This window comes from Candida orthopsilosis, assembly GCF_000315875.1.
Source record: "Candida orthopsilosis Co 90-125, chromosome 2 draft sequence".
Lineage (NCBI taxonomy): Eukaryota > Fungi > Ascomycota > Pichiomycetes > Serinales > Debaryomycetaceae > Lodderomyces > Lodderomyces orthopsilosis.
Genome location: NC_018295.1, coordinates 1,217,774 through 1,233,588, shown reverse-complemented (window position 1 = coordinate 1,233,588; position 15,815 = coordinate 1,217,774). Strand labels below are relative to the sequence as shown.

The following is a 15,815-nucleotide window of genomic DNA, read 5'->3' as shown; positions in this document are numbered from 1 at the left end:
ATTGTCTACAATGTGGCAATAGATAGCAAAGGAAGGGAGGCTTGCATTGCCCCACAAAGACCGACATTATTGTTTGGTTATGTTGATGGATTACGGCTAGATGAAAAGTATAAATATTGGAGGTTTCTACCCTCTTTTCTTTCTCTCTTCTCTTCTCTAATTCCCTAATTATCCAAACCAACACAATGGATTCGTTTATCAAAAAAGGACAAGATTTTGTAAAATCAGGAAAAGTCACACAAGAAGACGGTAAAGACGCTTACCAAGACTTTTCCAAAGGTGGCAACTTCCAAGACAATGCCAAAAAGGCGTACTCGGATTATCAAGAAAACCACAAGGACGATAAGAAGTCAGAATCGAAGTGATCTCAGTATATATATATATATATTGTGTTAACTTAATACAAAGAATTATCTTAGTAGGCTTATTGTAGCTAATTCAGTCTCCAGTAAACCCATTGTGCATTCCCTCAGAAAGGCAGTGTGCGATGCTCAGAGCGATGCAGAATGTCTAAACTGGCGTTTATCTTCAAATCAAAGTGAGTTGGTTTCCTGTATATTAGACCCACTAAGTTCCAGAATAATGCAAGCCGTCTCTACATTTATTCAATTCTTCCCAATTCACACCAATCTGCTACTACCCAATTCACTACCATGTCAATATTTGTCAGTGGAGCCACTGGATTCATTGCCCAACACATTGTCAGACAGTTGATAGGGGCAAACTATAAAGTGATTGGCTCTGTTAGAAGTAATGAAAAGGGTGAGAGATTGTTGCTCAATCTCGAAGAATCACAATTACAAGCGGACAACTTCCAGTTTGAGGTGGTAGAGGACATTGGTACGGAAGGTGCTTTTGACAAAGCCTTAAGCTCTCACCCAGACGTTGAAGTGTTCATTCACACAGCTTCACCAGTGAAATTTGACGTCAATGATATCAAGAAAGACCTACTTGACCCAGCAATATATGGAACAACCAATGCACTCAAAGCCATACAGAAACATGGCCAGAACATTAAAAAGGTGGTGGTCACATCATCGTTAGCCACGGTTGCTGGGAGTAGAACAGTTCTCAAACAAGGAGAACTGGTCACAGAACAGAATTGGAATCCAGTTACCTGGGAAGAGGCGTTGAAAGATGTCAGCGATGGCTATGCTGGATCGAAGAAGTTTGCCGAGGAAACTGTTTGGCAATTTGTCAAGAATGAAATTCCACGTTTCACCGTGACTACTATTTTACCTGGAGTAGTTTTTGGACCACAAGCCTTCTCCAATTTCGACAAAGACGGTCTCAACTATTCGTCAGAGGTTATAAATAAGTTGTTGAAGCTAAAGCCTCATAACGAGGTTCCACAGGGAGCCGGGTTATTTGTCGATGTCAGAGATTGCGCTAAAGCGCATATCGTAGCCTTCCAAAAGGACGATGCTGCAAACAAGAGGTTATTTGCTGTGGCGGGAAGGTATAACAACCAAGAGGTCATTGACATCATCCGGTCAAATTTTGATGAATTAGATCAGATTTTGCCCAAGGGAAATCCCGAGGATGCAAAGAAATATTCACCAAGACTGGACAGATATGATCAAAGTGTGACTAGAAGTGTATTAGATTTCGAGTTTATCGGATTGGAAAAGTCCGTTGTCGATACAGTAACTCAGCTTTTGGATGATTAGTTTCGTCCATATTAACAAATGGAAGTAGTCAGTAGATATTGTAGTTCCTCACATGTAACCAAATTACTGTACCGAGCCCAGTAGCCTTATCACGTTGAATTATGGAATTCGCGCTTACATCAAAAACTCCAGAAAATAATATTTAAACTGTGGCTCAATTCAATATCAGGCTACTTCTCAAGTTGAAAAGGAAAAAGTTATCTGCGGGTTTGATTCACATCCACTAGCATACCCAAATGTCGTTCCAGGAAATACCAGTGCTTGACCTACGTCAAGCTTTTGATCCCGAGACCAAACCTCAATTTCTTTCCCAGTTGAGAAATGCAATGATCAATGTTGGCTTTCTACTTCTAAGTCATTATGAGGGGATTGGTCCAACAGAGACGGATCTAGCTGCTATCAAAAAACAGGCTGAGGAATTCTTTGCATTACCAGAAGAGGTGAAGTTGGGCTGCGAAATGACAAATTCAAGACACTTTTTGGGTTACACTCGATTGGCAAACGAGATCACTGCCTCCCATACTGACTGGAGGGAGCAGATTGATCTCGCCACTGAGCTCCCACCTCCATCATCAGATGAGCCAATTTACAGAAATATTGAAGGTCCCAACCTTTGGCCAGATGCAAAGGAGATACCGAATTTTCGGCCAACAGTGGAGGAATACATTACCAAGATGACCAAATTGAGCACAGTTGTGAGGAGGCTAGTTTCAGAATCCATTGGGTTGGACAGAAGTGCACTTGACGGCTACTTCAAGCCCAACCAACAATGCAAAATGAAACTAATATCGTATCCAGATGAATCTGCGTTGGCAAGTTCAAAATCGGTGGCTTTAGATGATACACCATCAACTGGTCAAGGTGTTGGTCCCCATAGAGATTCTGACCTCCTCACGTATATCTTTCAAGCCACCGACCATGAAAATTCACTACAAGTTCAAAATTTCCAAGGGAAATGGATCACGGTTCCAAATATTCCCAACCACTTAGTTGTTAATAATGGACAAACGTTGGAGGCCATTACACAAGGTGTTTGTAAAGCCACAATCCATCGTGTGTTAATTCCTGAACCAGGAAGTGGCACTAGAATTTCAATCCCGTTTTTCCAAACCATCGATTTGGATTGCTTCAAGACAGCAGTAAAGACCATCCCTAAAAGTGTTCTCAAGTTAAAAGAGGAAAGAGATCAAAAGATTAAGGATTGGGCAGTTGATGTGGGTTTCCAATTCCAACCCGATGTTGAGAAGGAGCCGGTTGGATATGCAGTGTTTAGAAACAGAATTAAATCTCATCAAGATGTTGCAAAGAAATGGTACCCAAATATTTTAAAGGAAGTTTTGCAAGAGTACTCCTATTGATTGAGTGGGTATTTATGAATACACATGATTATTATGACAGCAATTTGGTTTCTCTCTTTGTAGGTATTGCAATCGGCTAAGGAGTAGTAGCTCATGGACTACGTGAGGACTTTTCCGTGGAAAGAGTACGAGAAATGTAAGGTATTTTGTTCCACCGTCGATCTTAACTCCAGTAGCCCCATCTAGAGGGGCCGCAGTGGAGATCGATATAAATAAATTGAATTTTTTCAAATAGTGGAGTCAATGCCGGTTCATGCAAGATTGACCCCTCCTTCACTTTCATCAACCCAAATCTTTATTCAGAACCATCCTAACATAAGATTCTAAAACAGTATGACCTTTATAGCATTAAGTGGACTATTGAGTAAACTCGCTGTCTTACGAAAGTACGCGTTCCCTGATTGATATGGTCGGGTGCTAAATTTTGCAAAACATATTCAAAGTTAGTTGACTAAATGATCATGTAATTGTAATTATTTATCAAAAAAATGCTTGGTATGAATTATTTAAAAAGACGACTCTCCCCCAGAGCTATGCTGAAGAGAATTTGTTTCTTCAGTTAGTGCAATGACTGTGATTGTTACTGGTGCTACAGGCTACATTGCTCAACACATAATCAAAGAGTTATTAAAGGAAAACTGCAATGTCATTGGAACTGTCAGATCTGAAAGCAAGGGAGAATATTTATCAAGCTTGATCAATTCACCATATTTCACCTATGCTGTGGTGCCAAATATTATTGCGGAGGGCGCGTTTGATCAATTATTAACGGAAAACAATGATGTTGATTGCTTCATTCATGCAGCAAGTCCTGTTGATTTTCAAGCTAAAGACATACAAAATGAACTTTTGCGACCAGCAATTGAAGGCACCAAAAACGTTCTCCATGCAATTGAGAAATATGGCAATGTAAAGAATATTATTGTTACGTCATCCACTGCTGCTGTACGTGACTCTAGCGGAAATAGAGATCCCGAAAAATGGATTAATGAGCTGACTTGGAACAAGATCACCTTAGAACAAGGTTTAGTGTCGGCAAGATTGGGGTACGATGTTGCAAAGACTTTCGCAGAGAAGGAAGTGTTGAAGTTTGCCGATAAAAACAAGGGTATTTTTAATATTACCACAGTGAATCCCACTTTTGTGTTTGGACCTCAAGCATACGAGGTCAAATGCAAAGAGAAACTCAATGAGTCTGCTGAGATCGTCAATCGTGTGTTGAAGCTGAATCCTGCAGATGAAATACCACTTCATGTTGGACGCTTTATTGATGTTCGTGACGTAGCAAAGGCACATGTTGAGGCAATGAAAAGACCAGAGGAATTTGATGGCAAAAGACTAATTCTTCTCCATGCCGGATGCACAAATGAGTTAATTGCCAGCATCATCAACAAACATTTCCCAAATGTCAATATTCCGAAGGGACTGTTGGAAAAGCACGAGGAACAAATGAAAACCGGTGATATGAAATGGGACAACTCCGAGACCAAAGCCCTCTTGGGTTTTGAATTCATGTGTGTGGAGGATTCAAATATCGAGACAGTGAAACAAATTCTTGATGCAAAGTAAAATTGAAGTGTATAGTGAGTTGATATGAGATAGATCACATGACTACAGATACCTTAGAAATTTTGACAATTTCTCTTGAACGAATCTACACAATAGTTGTACAACAATTTGAATCAAATACAAGTTTCGTGTATTATGCAACTACAAACATTGTTACAACCGATTTACTTTGATTCAGATTTTTCATTTTTGGAATCAGAATCTTCACTCTTTTTACCATCTCCCCTGTGGTTCTCTTGGTAAGCAGAGTAAGCTTCCTTGGCGTTTTCTTGAAAGTTTCCTCCGTTGGAGAATGCTTGAAAGGCGTCTTTAGCGTCTTCTTGGGTAATTTTACCTGACTTGTATAATTGTTCTCCTTGTTTAAGCAATGAATCCATTTTCGGTTGATTTGATTGGTGACTTAAAAGAAGAAGAAGATATTTATTTGTAAGTTGGAGGATATTGCCCACTTTTATATTCCAACAGTAATGAACAATGGACGTGAACTTGAAATTTTTGAAAAATTGGTCCCGGTAAATTTGATTACACAAAATTAAAACACCATTGGTGAGGATAAATTTGGGTGCTTTCAATTCAATTTATAGCGTGGTTGAGATTTCATAGGGAGGCATACGTTCAAAGGTATACTAATAGGTGATGTGTGCCAAAAATACAACTGTCTGCTCTTTCCTTTCACATCAAACCAAAATTTGCACCAGCTACACTGACGCGTCTTTTTGTGACATCGGAGCTTTTAGTTTCATTACAAAACAGTGGAACTATTTGGAATGAAATGATCGACACGGGAGGAGAGTTTTATTGTGAGGACATTGACATAGCTCCTACATATTGTGAAGGTAAATCTTGTAGTTATTGTGTTTTCAAAAGGCTTCTTGCTAAATACTCTTAATGTTGATTTGTTCCGACCTTTTTTCAACACGATGGCTTCGTGCTCCTTAGATGCACGAATATTGTAGTAGCTTCAAATGTCAATACTTCCTTGCACGTCCTAGCTTGAGATCCCAGACGTATTCCAACAGTAAACCCACGTCATCTAACATTTAGTCTCGTTTCGATAGTTCTTAAACACCCTGCCAATTGCGATATCCAGGTAGCAATGAATCCGACCCAATCGGGACATTTAATTGATAAAAAAAATTTCTTTTTCATTTCCTAATTAAGCCAAATGTAAACAAACTAAACAGATCAAAAAACACCAAAAGATATCAAGAGTTACAAATTCTATTGTATGTTGGCACTTGTTTGCTTAGTTTTCCACAATTTCACGTATTGAACGGTAACATTCCGACAGGAATTTCATTTTGAATCTTCACTATTACAGTTGCTTTTCGCAAATTCAAACTATTTATATTCCTTGCTTCCCAGAGGTACTCAAAACATTTTGCTTTCATCACGGGGCAGCATATCCAAACAACAATAGCTAACCAGAGCAACAGTTCTCTCAACAACCATTGTTACACAATGACCAGCTTCTTCTCCAGGTCACCAAGGCATCAGCAAACACATGACATGGGGGACATTTCCCAGTCAATGGAGAATGTCTCTATTTCAAGCAATATGATGGATATTGATACCAGTTACAGATCTCCAACTCATAACAAGTCCATCTATGGAACTTACAATTCCAGCCCCACCAGAGGCCAGATTAACAAGGAAAATATTACCCCTTTAAACTCGCCAACCAAATCGATTTTACACAATACCCCAGTGGGTGGAACACCATATTCCAAAGGTAGATACTACCAATCACTGCAACCCTCAACTCCTACACCAGTGCATCAACACGATGTTCTTGCTGCTAGCAATAACAACCATAACAGAAAACGGACATTACAAGACAACATCAATCAATTGCAACCACCCCCAAGTCAAAGGTATAAGCTTCCTCAAGAAGAGTTTCATAAGCGTGCGAATGATCCAAAGACAAAAAGGTTGGCTTCGGTAGCACAATTATACTTTTTAGATTATTACTGTGATATGTTTGATTATGTCATCAGTAGAAGAGAACGATCGCAATTGGTTGAGAACAAACTTCTTACTGACCCAAGTATCAATCAAGATCCGCAAAGACAACAATTGGAATGGAAAAGCTATATTGGTCGGGAAAGAGCTTTGTTGAGAAAAAGGAGACTAAAGCCAAAACATAAGGACTTCGAAATGATCACTCAAGTTGGTCAAGGTGGGTATGGTCAAGTGTTTTTAGCTCGAAAGAAGGATACACGTGAGATATGTGCATTGAAGGTGTTGAACAAGAAATTGCTCGTAAAATTGGATGAGACGAGACATGTTTTAACCGAAAGGGATATTTTAACAAACACTAGAAGTGAATGGTTGGTAAAGCTTTTGTATGCATTTCAAGATCCAGAAAAGGTGTTCTTGGCAATGGAGTTTGTACCTGGAGGTGACTTTAGAACATTGTTAAACAATACTGGATATTTGATACCACCCCATGCTAGATTCTACATAAGCGAAATGTTTGCGGCTGTCAATTCACTCCATGAATTAGGGTTTACCCATCGTGACTTGAAGCCTGAAAATTTTTTGATTGATTCAAAAGGTCATATCAAATTGACAGATTTTGGATTGGCAGCGGGTACGGTGTCAAATGATAGAATTGAATCTATGAGATTAAGGTTGAAGAATTTAGAGGACTTGGAAGAGTATCAAGTGCCATCAAGGATGATGATGGAAAGACAAAAGATTTTCAAGCAAAGTCAAGGACATCACAACTTGGCTAACTCTATCGTAGGATCTCCTGACTATATGGCTTTGGAGGTTTTGGAGGGAAAGAATTATGATTACACTATTGATTATTGGTCATTAGGATGCATGTTGTTTGAAGCTTTGTGTGGATATCCACCATTTTCTGGTTCCAAACAGGACGAAACATATCAAAATTTGAAAAATTGGAAGACGGCATTACGCAGACCACAAACAAAAGACGGCAGATATGTATTTAGTGATCGAACATGGGCTTTGATTACGAAATTGGTTGCATCTCCAGCCAATAGATTGCGTACTTTTAAACAAGTTCAACAAATGGCGTATTTTGCGGATATCAAGAGTTGGAGCAACTTGAGGGAGCGTACACCACCATTTACACCTCAATTGGACAACGAAGAAGACGCTGGATATTTTGACGATTTCGAAGATGAGGAAATGATGATGAAATACAAGGACGTGTTTGCCAGACAAGAGCAAAATGAGCAATTGTTGGAGAGAAGCAATGTGAAAAGAGTTGGACAAAACAACTTTATTGGATTTACCTTTAAGCATAAATCTAATCCGAACAACAAGTTTGGTACGGGAGAAATTAATCTATTGAACGTGGGTGCTGGAGAAGCCAACTCAAGATTGAACCCATTAGCCACTTTATACTAAAAACTTTTTCTGCATAACAAATGAGACATTTAATCATTCCTACTCCATATGTAATCCTTTTCCACCTTTGCCTCTATAGCTTTCCTCTGTAGCTTGTGTAGCTCTTCCACTGTCAATACACTCTTTGAAATCAAATCAAACAACTGTGATTCATTGAATTCTCCTGCACTCTCTAAAAGTAACAACTTTCCAACCTTACCATCCTCTAAACTGAAGCAAAGCACATGGTGGGAATCACTCGTGGCAATGACATCCCCAGTAGGATCTTTAATTAAATTACCTAGATTGAGGCAGACATTTGTGGATGCAAAACTCAGATACAATGCCAAGTCAGCATCAATCAATGCAAAATAGCAACCGTTTATTGCTGCATTCAATTCATTACATGTATACTCTGGTTCTTCATCAACCACCAAAAATTGAACCACGATTTGAATTAATTGTCGAGGGTATTTATACCTTATTATAAGTGATTGGAGTAAGGAACGCAATTTATCTTCAAGGAGTTTTTCTCTAGTTGTTGAAAGACCATGAGCTGGACGTACTATTATTTCAAGACTGGCTTGTGTGGGTAGCTCTTGACGAACTTTGGGTTCTATTGGACCTGAAACAGATACCAAACACTTTGTTCCATTTATGGTTAGTTCAGCCGATCCATCAGCATTGCTTAAGACAGATGTATTGACTTTGAATGACATAATGATTGCAAGTCATCACCATCACAATTTATGACATATTTTTTTTTGCACTCATAAATTATCACTTTGCAAAGGAGACAATGGTTGATTACGAAAAGCAGTTGTTAGAGGACTTAGAGAGCTCGGATGATGAAGATAGGAGCTTACCTCACCCACAAGGAGGTACACTACAGCAGATGTTGACTGGTTTGATAACGTCCAATGCGACAACTAATCCTTTCCAAGTCGTCCTAGAGCATCCAGATATTGAGTCTGTAACCAACTATTCAAGCCTATCCAAGGTATATCCATTAATACCGATGCTAAAAGCTAAATTCAAAGAGCAAGCAGATGAGAGTCAGACTGATTATTTGGAGTTGTTGGCCGAGGTTGATAATGATGCAGAGTATCAGTCTGAAGAATACAAGTTCATAGTCACTATTAATGAATTGTCTTCTATCATAAATAACGAAATCCAAGCGTTCACAATGATTTTGAAGATGCAGTACAAGTTGGTATTTCCCGAATTGGAGAACCTTGTACTTAACAATATCGACTATGCAAGAATAGTGTTGATTATCAAACAAGATCTCGCTAATATAAAAAACTACGAATCCAAATTGAAAACAATCATGACCAATGACAAGGTCCTATTAGTGATCATATCAGCACTACAACAGGCGAAGGATGAGTTCAAATTGTTGGAAAAGGATTTAGACAAAATAATGTCATGTGCACTATTGATCCTTGAGTTGGATGAAATTTTACAACATCTATCGAACTTTATTTCAGACAAACTTGCAAAGTTTGCTCCAAACGTCTCAGCGATTATTGGGCCAATCACAACTTCGCAATTGCTAATAGCTACTGGATCTCTAAAGCAACTTGCATTAACTCCTTCGTGTAATATACCCTCTTTGGGTATCAAGGATCTAGCTTCAACCACCAAAACTGCGTCAAGAAACATAAGACAAACAGGGTACATTTACCACAGCAGTATTGTAAAATATCTTCCACCTGAGATACAAAGATCGGTGATGCGAATCATTAGCGGGAAAGTTATCTTGGCTGCAAGAATAGACCTAGCAAAATCAAGCTCTGATGGAGATTCAGGCGTCAAACTAAGGTCGCAGATAGAAGCAAAGATTGATAAATTGTTGGCGCCACCAGAGCAAACACCAAACAAGGCATTGCCCGCACCAATTGAAATTAAATCCAAGAAAAGAGGTGGTCGAAGATTCCGCAAAATGAAGGAACGATTTCAAATGTCTGACTTACGTAAAGCCCAGAACAAAATGGAGTTTGGTAAACAAGAGGAAACGATTTTGGACGATTTTGGAGAGGAGATTGGTCTTGGTATGAGTCGAACTGGAGGTGGTAATCGGTTGGGACAAATACAGATAAACAAAAACACTGATGCTAGAATGTCGAAAGCAATGGCAGAACGATTGAACAAACAGAAACAAGTTGCAAATGTTGCAAACTTTTGGGAAGAAGATTTTGATAGTATTATTTTGCTGAAACCGGAGGATACTACTAAAAATGAGTCAGAGAGCCGATGGCTAGGCACTCTGATGAAGAACAAAGCTAGATCCGAGCAGCCGCCTGAAAAGAAACAAAAGTTGAAATAGGGTATATAGAGAAATTGTAAAATGAGTCAATACGAGAAACAACCAAACAAAAAAAAAATTTTCAAGACAAAGTTTGGTTCCTATATATGCTTCCAAGCCGTGTGCATCTCCTCGCAAAGCCAATTATATACAAAGTAGTAGTACCGAATAGAGTATATTTGCAACGCGGAATACAATACAGAAACATGAGTGACATCACAAAGGAAAAGCCTGCTGAGGCAACTCCTGTTGAAGGTAACCCTGCATCCTCAGAACTAAAGCCAAAAACTGCAAAGGAATTGGAAAAGGAGAGGAAGAAAGCCGAAAAGTTGGCCAAGTTCAATGCCAAGAAGGCCAAGCAAGCAGAATCATCCAAGGGCAAATCCGAAGAGAAGAAGCCAAAGAAAGAAAAGAAAGAATCTGCTCCAGTACCCGAATTTGTTGACAAGACCCAACCCGGTGAGAAAAAATTACTAGCCTCGTTAGAAGACCCCGCTTTCAAAGCATACAATCCAAAGAATGTCGAAAGTTCGTGGTATGCTTGGTGGGAAAACCAAGGTTATTTCCAGCCGGAATTCACAGAGTCCGGGGAAATTAAGCCAGAAGGATGCTTCTCTATTCCTTGTCCTCCACCAAATGTCACTGGTGCTTTGCATATAGGACACGCATTGACCGTATCTATTCAAGATACCTTGATCAGATGGAACAGAATGCAAGGTAAAACCACTTTGTTTATACCAGGGTTTGACCATGCGGGTATCGCAACTCAATCAGTTGTTGAGAAACAAATTTGGGCTAAGGAGAAGAAAACAAGACACGATTATGGACGTGAAAAATTTGTTGAAAAGGTATGGGAATGGAAGGAGGATTATCATGCAAGAATCAAGAATCAATTCAAGAAATTGGGTGCGTCATATGACTGGACTAGAGAGAGATTTACCTTGAACCCTGATTTATCTGAAGCAGTCACTGAAGCTTTTGTTAGAATGCATGAAGATGGAACTATTTATAGAGCTTCAAGATTAGTCAATTGGTCTGTCAAGTTGAACACCGCTATTTCAAATTTGGAGGTAGACAACAAAAATATTCCAGGAAAGACATTATTGGCTGTTCCTGGATACGACAAGAAAATTGAGTTTGGTACTTTGACCTCGTTTTCATACCCAGTTGAAAATTCAGACGAAAAGATTACTGTTGCAACTACTAGACCGGAGACCATCTTTGGTGACACTGCCGTTGCAGTACATCCTAACGATCCAAGATACAAGCATTTACACGGAAAATTTGTCATTCATCCATTCGTTGACAGAAAATTACCGATTGTCACTGACGCCGAAGCTGTTGATATGGAGTTTGGTACTGGTGCTGTAAAGATTACTCCCGCCCATGACCAAAACGATTACAACACCGGTAAGAAAAATAATTTGGAGTTTATCAACATTTACACCGATGATGGTTTCCTTAATGAAAATGCCGGTCCAGAATGGAAAGGTATGAAGAGATTCGACGCTAGAGCCAAGGTCATCGAAGAATTAAAAAAGAAGGACTTGTATGTTGAGCAAAAGGACAACGAAATGACAATTCCACTTTGTTCTAGATCTGGTGATGTTATTGAGCCATTATTAAAACCACAATGGTACGTCAACCAACAAGAAATGGCCAAGGAAGCTATTGCTGCTGTCAAGAATGGAGATATCACAATTACACCTAAAACATCGGAAGCGGAATATTTCCATTGGATGGAAAATATCCAAGACTGGTGTATTTCCCGTCAATTATGGTGGGGCCACAGATGTCCTGTGTACTTTGTTGAAATTGAAGGTGAAGAACACGACAGGTTAGACAATGAATACTGGATTGCTGGTAGAACAGAGGAGGAGGCTCTCGAGAAAGCATCAGCAAAGTTTGGTGACAAAAAGTTCACCCTTTCTCAAGATGAAGATGTTTTGGACACTTGGTTTTCTTCAGGTTTATGGCCAATTTCAACCTTGGGATGGCCACACAAGACCAGGGACATGGAATTATTTAACCCAATGTCAATGTTGGAAACAGGATGGGATATTTTGTTCTTCTGGGTTTCAAGAATGATATTGTTGTCTTTGAAATTGACAGGGAAAGTCCCATTCAAGGAAGTTTTTTGCCATTCTTTGGTTAGAGATGCCCAAGGACGCAAAATGTCGAAATCTTTAGGAAATGTTGTTGATCCATTAGATGTTATTACTGGTATTCCATTACAAGGATTACATGACAAATTGCTTACCGGTAACTTGGACCCTAGAGAATTAAAGAAAGCTACTGAAGGTCAAAAATTATCCTATCCTAATGGTATCCCCGAATGCGGTACTGATGCATTGAGATTTGCTTTATGTGCGTACTCAACTGGAGGTAGAGATATCAACTTGGACATTTTGAGAGTTGAGGGTTACCGTAAGTTTTGTAACAAGATATACCAAGCTACAAAGTTCGTTTTGGGTAAGTTGGGTGATGACTATGTCCCACCGAAGTCGGCTGAATTGACTGACCATGAATCTCTTGTCGAAAAATGGATTTTGCATAAGTTGACAACTGCTGCTAAGAACACCAATGAGGCATTGGAGGCACGTAATTTTGGTGATGCCACAAATCACATTTACAATTTCTGGTACGATTTGTGTGATGTTTACATTGAAAACTCAAAAGCTTTGATTCAAGATGGTACCCCTGAACAAAAGAAGTCAGCCCGTGACACCTTATACACTAGTATCGACGGAGCATTGAGATTGATTCATCCATTTATGCCATTTGTCACTGAAGAAATGTGGCAGAGGTTGCCAAGACGTGAGGGTGACAAGACTGAAACAATCGTCAAGGCCAAATACCCAACTTATAAAAAAGAGTATGATAATATTGACGCATTAAATGCCTACGACTTGGTCATTGATATCACCAAGGGTGCTAGATCGTTGTTGTCCCAATATAACATCTTGAAGAATGGACAAGTCTTTGTTGAATCGGGCGTTGAAAACATTTACAAGATTGCTTCTGATCAGCAAGACTCTATTGTATCCCTTATTAAAGGTGTCGAAAAAATTTCTGTTGTCAAATCAGCTGACGATGTTCCTTCAGGATGTGCATTACAAGCAATTGGCCCTGATTGTACTGTACATGTCTTGGTCAAAGGACAAGTTGATTTAGATGCTGAAATTGCCAAAGTCACCAAAAAGTTGGACTCAGCAAGAGAAACCAAGAAAAAGAATGACGATGCTATAAGTAAATTTACAGAAAAGACTAAACCGGAAGCTATTCAAAGTGCCAATCAACGTTTGGAAAAAGTTGTTGCAGAAATTGAAGGTTATGAACAGACTATTGAAATCTTGAAGAAGTTGAAACTTTAGACTATAGATGAAGTGTATATAGTAATGCATTGGAATTGTAAGACTATTTTCCCAGAAATGATCCTCATGAGATAAGGAGAATTCTTTTGTACAATAAACTGCGTAAATCCGCATTTCAAATGGCTTTGTGTAATTATTGCAAATTTCAAGTTATCCCCTGGGAATGTATAAATATTTCCCTCGTAGTTGAATCGTTGAATCAACAAAGTCTCTTCACTTTCGTTTCCAATCAACTCACCTCAAATCACAATGGATTCATTACTTAAACAAGGAGAAGAATTGTACAAATCAGGTCAAATTACCCAAGAAGACGCTAAGGACGCTTTTCAAGCATTTTCTAAGGGTGATAATTTCCAAGATAGTGCTAAAGATGCATACTCTGCTTACCAAGAGAATCACAAGGGGGGTGAAAAGAAAGGGGACAAAGCTGATTCTAAGGATGAAAAATCTGAATCAAAGTAATGTTGATAGTCGTGGTATAGCTACATACTGAATGAGTTTTGAATGTTGTTCCCTGCTACACAACTCTAATTAGTTTATCTAATCACTCCCTAATTAATTAAACTGCTAAACTATACAATCTAATTACTCGGTATCAAGAAGTTGTTGAACTGCGTCAACTACAGACTTCTCAATTGGAATAAAGCTGTAACCCAAAAGCTTCTTGGTTTTAGAATTATCCCATTTAAGATCCGCTTTCTTCAATTCTTCATCACTTTTCTCAATATTTCCTTTTGGAATATCAACATTAGGAAAATGCTTATTGATGATTACTGCAAGAAGTTCATTTGTCCAAGCAGAATTTATAAGCACCAATCTTTGGCCGTTGAATTCCTTTGGTTTCTTGATAGCAGCTACGTGGGCTTTAGCGACATCTCTCACGTCAATGAATAGCCCAACGAACATAGGAATATCGTCATTTGGTTTCAATTTAAAAATGTTGTTAACATATTCTGCTGAATCATTCAACTGGCTTTTATTTTGAACTTCGAACGCTTGTGGACCAAAAACGTAAGTTGGGTTGACTGTGGTGATATTAAAAGTACCGTTGTGTTCAGCTGCAAATTTCCAAACCTCCTTTTCTGCAAATGTCTTCGCAGCAGAGTACCCCAATCTTGCCGACTTTAAACCTTGCTCTAATGTGATCTCGTTCCAAGAGGCTTCAGTAAGGAGACTATTTGATGGTCTACTGCCACTAGAATCGCGGACTGCGGACGTTGATGAAGTGACAACAACATTTTTGACATTCTTGCCATATTTCTCAATTGCTATTAACACGTTCTTTGTTCCCTCAATCGCGGGATCCAAGAGACCAGTTTGGACATCACTTACTTGAAAATCGACGGGACTTGCGGTGTGAATAAAACTGTCAATATCCTGGTTTTCTTGCAAGACCTGATCAAATGCACCAGTGGCTACAATATCAGGCACCACGGCATACGAAAACTTCTTTGATTTGATTAAGCTTGATAAATACTCTCCTTTTGCTTTACTTCTAACTGATCCAATAACTTGAAAACCGTCATTCAAAAGTTCCTTGATTACGTGTTGAGCAATAAAGCCTGTTGCACCTGAGATAAATACTGGCATTTTAGACTTGCTTGGTAAGTTAACTCTATCAATGGGGGTGGTTAGCAATGAGGAAATAATTGGTTGTATATGATTTAACTTTCAATTCAAAATGATTACAAAAGTTGGTATTCTAGCAACTGTGGCATTTGTCAAGGTACAGCTAAATCCGCTCCTGATTTCAATCTCTGCGATTCGTTGTTGAAAAACAACGATTTCTGAACTTGGCCCACCAATATCATACCAATCTGTAAAGTGCTATTCAGTAGACTAGGGCACCATGTGGGAAGGGACCTACCCTTCACTAGCACATATATTCAAGATGAGCGGTCAGGGTTTTGGGTACATGTTTTTACCCCGTCCAGGACTATCATGTTTTACCCTCTTGAAACAGGCAACAAACTAAAGAAGTTGTCTAAAGTTTAACTCTACACAGTTTTGTCTAACCACTTTCCATCTGGTTAGACCATTAATTAAATTCTCTAACTACTCATTACAAAGAAGTTGCCGAACTGTGCCAACTAAGGCCCCGCAATTGGAATAAAGTGAAAGCCCAAAAATTGTTTATTCTGTTCAAGGTCTGCTTTCTTTAATTCTTCCGCATTTT

The 15,815-nt window shown here is 39.0% G+C and overlaps 9 protein-coding genes across 9 annotated transcripts; 7 read left to right on the top strand and 2 right to left on the bottom strand. All coding sequences in view use genetic code 12, as the record gives it.

The window, feature by feature from the left end:
* Window positions 1-653: 653 nt before the first annotated feature.
* CORT_0B05760 (hypothetical protein) lies at window positions 654-1,670 on the top strand (the record flags this gene model as incomplete). Its single annotated transcript, XM_003867674.1, has 1 exon — window positions 654-1,670. One exon carries the CDS (start codon window positions 654-656, stop codon window positions 1,668-1,670), a length of 1,017 nt encoding a protein of 338 aa, XP_003867722.1.
* Window positions 1,671-1,906: 236 nt separating this feature from the next.
* On the top strand, window positions 1,907-3,028 carry CORT_0B05750 (hypothetical protein; the record flags this gene model as incomplete). The annotated part of the gene is made up of 1 exon (XM_003867673.1): window positions 1,907-3,028. The coding sequence occupies one exon, from the start codon at window positions 1,907-1,909 to the stop codon at window positions 3,026-3,028; it is 1,122 nt and encodes a 373-aa protein (XP_003867721.1).
* Window positions 3,029-3,595: 567 nt separating this feature from the next.
* CORT_0B05740 (hypothetical protein) lies at window positions 3,596-4,597 on the top strand (the record flags this gene model as incomplete). Its single annotated transcript, XM_003867672.1, has 1 exon — window positions 3,596-4,597. The coding sequence occupies one exon, from the start codon at window positions 3,596-3,598 to the stop codon at window positions 4,595-4,597; it is 1,002 nt and encodes a 333-aa protein (XP_003867720.1).
* A 1,461-nt stretch (window positions 4,598-6,058) lies between these two features.
* CORT_0B05730 (Dbf2 protein) lies at window positions 6,059-7,978 on the top strand (the record flags this gene model as incomplete). The annotated part of the gene is made up of 1 exon (XM_003867671.1): window positions 6,059-7,978. One exon carries the CDS (start codon window positions 6,059-6,061, stop codon window positions 7,976-7,978), a length of 1,920 nt encoding a protein of 639 aa, XP_003867719.1.
* A 29-nt stretch (window positions 7,979-8,007) lies between these two features.
* Window positions 8,008-8,676, bottom strand: CORT_0B05720 (hypothetical protein; the record flags this gene model as incomplete). The annotated part of the gene is made up of 1 exon (XM_003867670.1): window positions 8,008-8,676. The coding sequence occupies one exon, from the start codon at window positions 8,674-8,676 to the stop codon at window positions 8,008-8,010; it is 669 nt and encodes a 222-aa protein (XP_003867718.1).
* An 80-nt stretch (window positions 8,677-8,756) lies between these two features.
* Window positions 8,757-10,286, top strand: CORT_0B05710 (Prp31 protein; the record flags this gene model as incomplete). The annotated part of the gene is made up of 1 exon (XM_003867669.1): window positions 8,757-10,286. One exon carries the CDS (start codon window positions 8,757-8,759, stop codon window positions 10,284-10,286), a length of 1,530 nt encoding a protein of 509 aa, XP_003867717.1.
* Window positions 10,287-10,372: 86 nt separating this feature from the next.
* On the top strand, window positions 10,373-13,639 carry CORT_0B05700 (Vas1 tRNA-Val synthetase; the record flags this gene model as incomplete). Its single annotated transcript, XM_003867668.1, has 1 exon — window positions 10,373-13,639. One exon carries the CDS (start codon window positions 10,373-10,375, stop codon window positions 13,637-13,639), a length of 3,267 nt encoding a protein of 1,088 aa, XP_003867716.1.
* A 249-nt stretch (window positions 13,640-13,888) lies between these two features.
* CORT_0B05695 (NADPH-dependent methylglyoxal reductase) lies at window positions 13,889-14,101 on the top strand (the record flags this gene model as incomplete). The annotated part of the gene is made up of 1 exon (XM_003867667.1): window positions 13,889-14,101. The coding sequence occupies one exon, from the start codon at window positions 13,889-13,891 to the stop codon at window positions 14,099-14,101; it is 213 nt and encodes a 70-aa protein (XP_003867715.1).
* A 123-nt stretch (window positions 14,102-14,224) lies between these two features.
* Window positions 14,225-15,229, bottom strand: CORT_0B05690 (NADPH-dependent methylglyoxal reductase; the record flags this gene model as incomplete). The annotated part of the gene is made up of 1 exon (XM_003867666.1): window positions 14,225-15,229. The coding sequence occupies one exon, from the start codon at window positions 15,227-15,229 to the stop codon at window positions 14,225-14,227; it is 1,005 nt and encodes a 334-aa protein (XP_003867714.1).
* Window positions 15,230-15,815: the final 586 nt, after the last annotated feature.